At 41.5% G+C, this 1,695-nt stretch overlaps 1 protein-coding gene across 1 annotated transcript in view; it reads right to left on the reverse strand.

The window, feature by feature from the left end:
* Positions 1–388: 388 nt before the first annotated feature.
* The window catches only part of LOC308165969 (synaptonemal complex protein 3-like), an 8,082-nt gene continuing 6,775 nt past the window's right edge, over positions 389–1,695 (reverse strand). The window contains exon 9 of the mRNA XM_080540181.1: positions 389–724. Coding sequence (XP_080396307.1) covers positions 671–724 — 54 coding nt within the window. The 3' untranslated portion in view covers positions 389–670. The remainder of the gene's footprint in view (positions 725–1,695) is intronic.

Below are 1,695 nucleotides of genomic sequence, written 5' to 3' on the forward strand. Positions count from 1 at the left end.
TTTAAAAAGGTGAGCTGGCTGTCCTCGGTGGCTGCTGTCATTCGGGTTAAGGCAAGGAAATAGTTTATTGTCGCCACCTATCGTTAGGGGGTGATTTGATAGACTTCATAACCTCACCTCTCTGAACTCCTGCTCGCTGGCAGGCGTTTCAAAATCACTGGGTGCTGGGACTGACCTCCTCAACCACATCTAATTATTCTCCAAAGCCATACAGACACTGAACTCCTGCACTCAGACCACTTGACTGTCTTTTCTCATTGTGTGGTGAATGTAGAACTCCCATGAAAACTAAATCCAGCAACTGGTTGTGTGAAAATAAAAGTATCTTGTATTCTTCCTTTTATCTTGTATCTTGTATTTAACATAACAGAATTACTACTACTTCTCATAGCTTTAAATAATACCATTTTATTTAAGTAAAAATAGGGATTTCACAACTAGGGATTAAAATAGGGATTAGGGATTTCACAACTGTTTTGGTCAAATTGCGCCTGAAACAACAGCAGACATACAGCAGACATATAACTGGCAAAAAACACAAAGAAACATGTTATCATCAAACAACAAATTCTGGTTTTGGAAACATTCAAAGCCAACACTTAACCATTGTGAACTTAACATAAGCAGTGTGACATTCGATGCAACAAGTAACATTAATAAGAGGGATCCCTTAAAACAGCATAGACTGGAGTGATTTGCGAACGGTAGCCATTTCCTGCTGTTGCTGTGGGAAAAAAGAAAGAGATTGTTTCAATCATACTCAAGTGAGGCATGATGGGAAATAGTTTTTTTTATTCAATCACCAGATTTGCCATCAGAACCGCACTCAACATGATGTTTGTCAAAACTATAAAAGGGGTGGTCTCCTTCTAATGCTTTGAAAATGCACTGGATTAGGATGATTGTCACAAGATTTACCAGTGGCATCGTTAGACCTGGGTGTTCAGGGCTATAGGCAGCACTCGAGTTGAGGGGGGATGGCGTCCCCCCTGAAATAAAAACAGTCAAAATCATCCCCCTTCTAAAACTGCCATCCCCTCTTATGTCAGTTTATCAATGAACGTGGAATTACTGCTATTTCAACATTTAGTTTTGCGCATATTGAGTAAAATACTGTGGGCGAGGAGGGGACACGCACACATGCAATGAAATGTTTACCAAGTCACTGACACTGAAGTCACTGACGCTGTGGGGATGCTAAAATTGTCCCCATATGATAAAATCCACCATCCCCCCTGATTTTCTTTTACAACTTGAGTACTGGCTATAGGCCCAAATGTTTTATGAATAGCCCCGGAACTCTGGATCCAGAAAAAAAAGAGTGAAAAAAATCTAATGCATCAAATTTAGGGCATTGCTGATGATTTAGCGCAAGCCCCCCCCCCTCCCAGTGTTTCAAGATCCTAACAGCGCCTCTACCAGTCAGTGGTGGCCAGCACAGTGCTGTATGTGGTGGTATGCTGGGGGGGGGGCAGCATCAAGGGGCGTGACACCAAGAGACTGAACAAGCTTACAACACTTACTATGAGGTTAAAGTAGACTGTCAGCTACAACACTTACTATGAGGTTAAAGTAGACTGTCAGCTACAACACTTACTATGAGGTTAAAGTAGACTGTCAGCTACAACACTTACTATGAGGTTAAAGTAGACTGTCAGCTACAACACTTACTATGAGGTTAAAGTAGACTGTCAG

This window comes from Nansenia antarctica, assembly GCF_963989245.1.
Source record: "Nansenia antarctica genome assembly, chromosome: 10".
Taxonomy (NCBI): Eukaryota; Metazoa; Chordata; class Actinopteri; order Argentiniformes; family Microstomatidae; genus Nansenia; species Nansenia antarctica.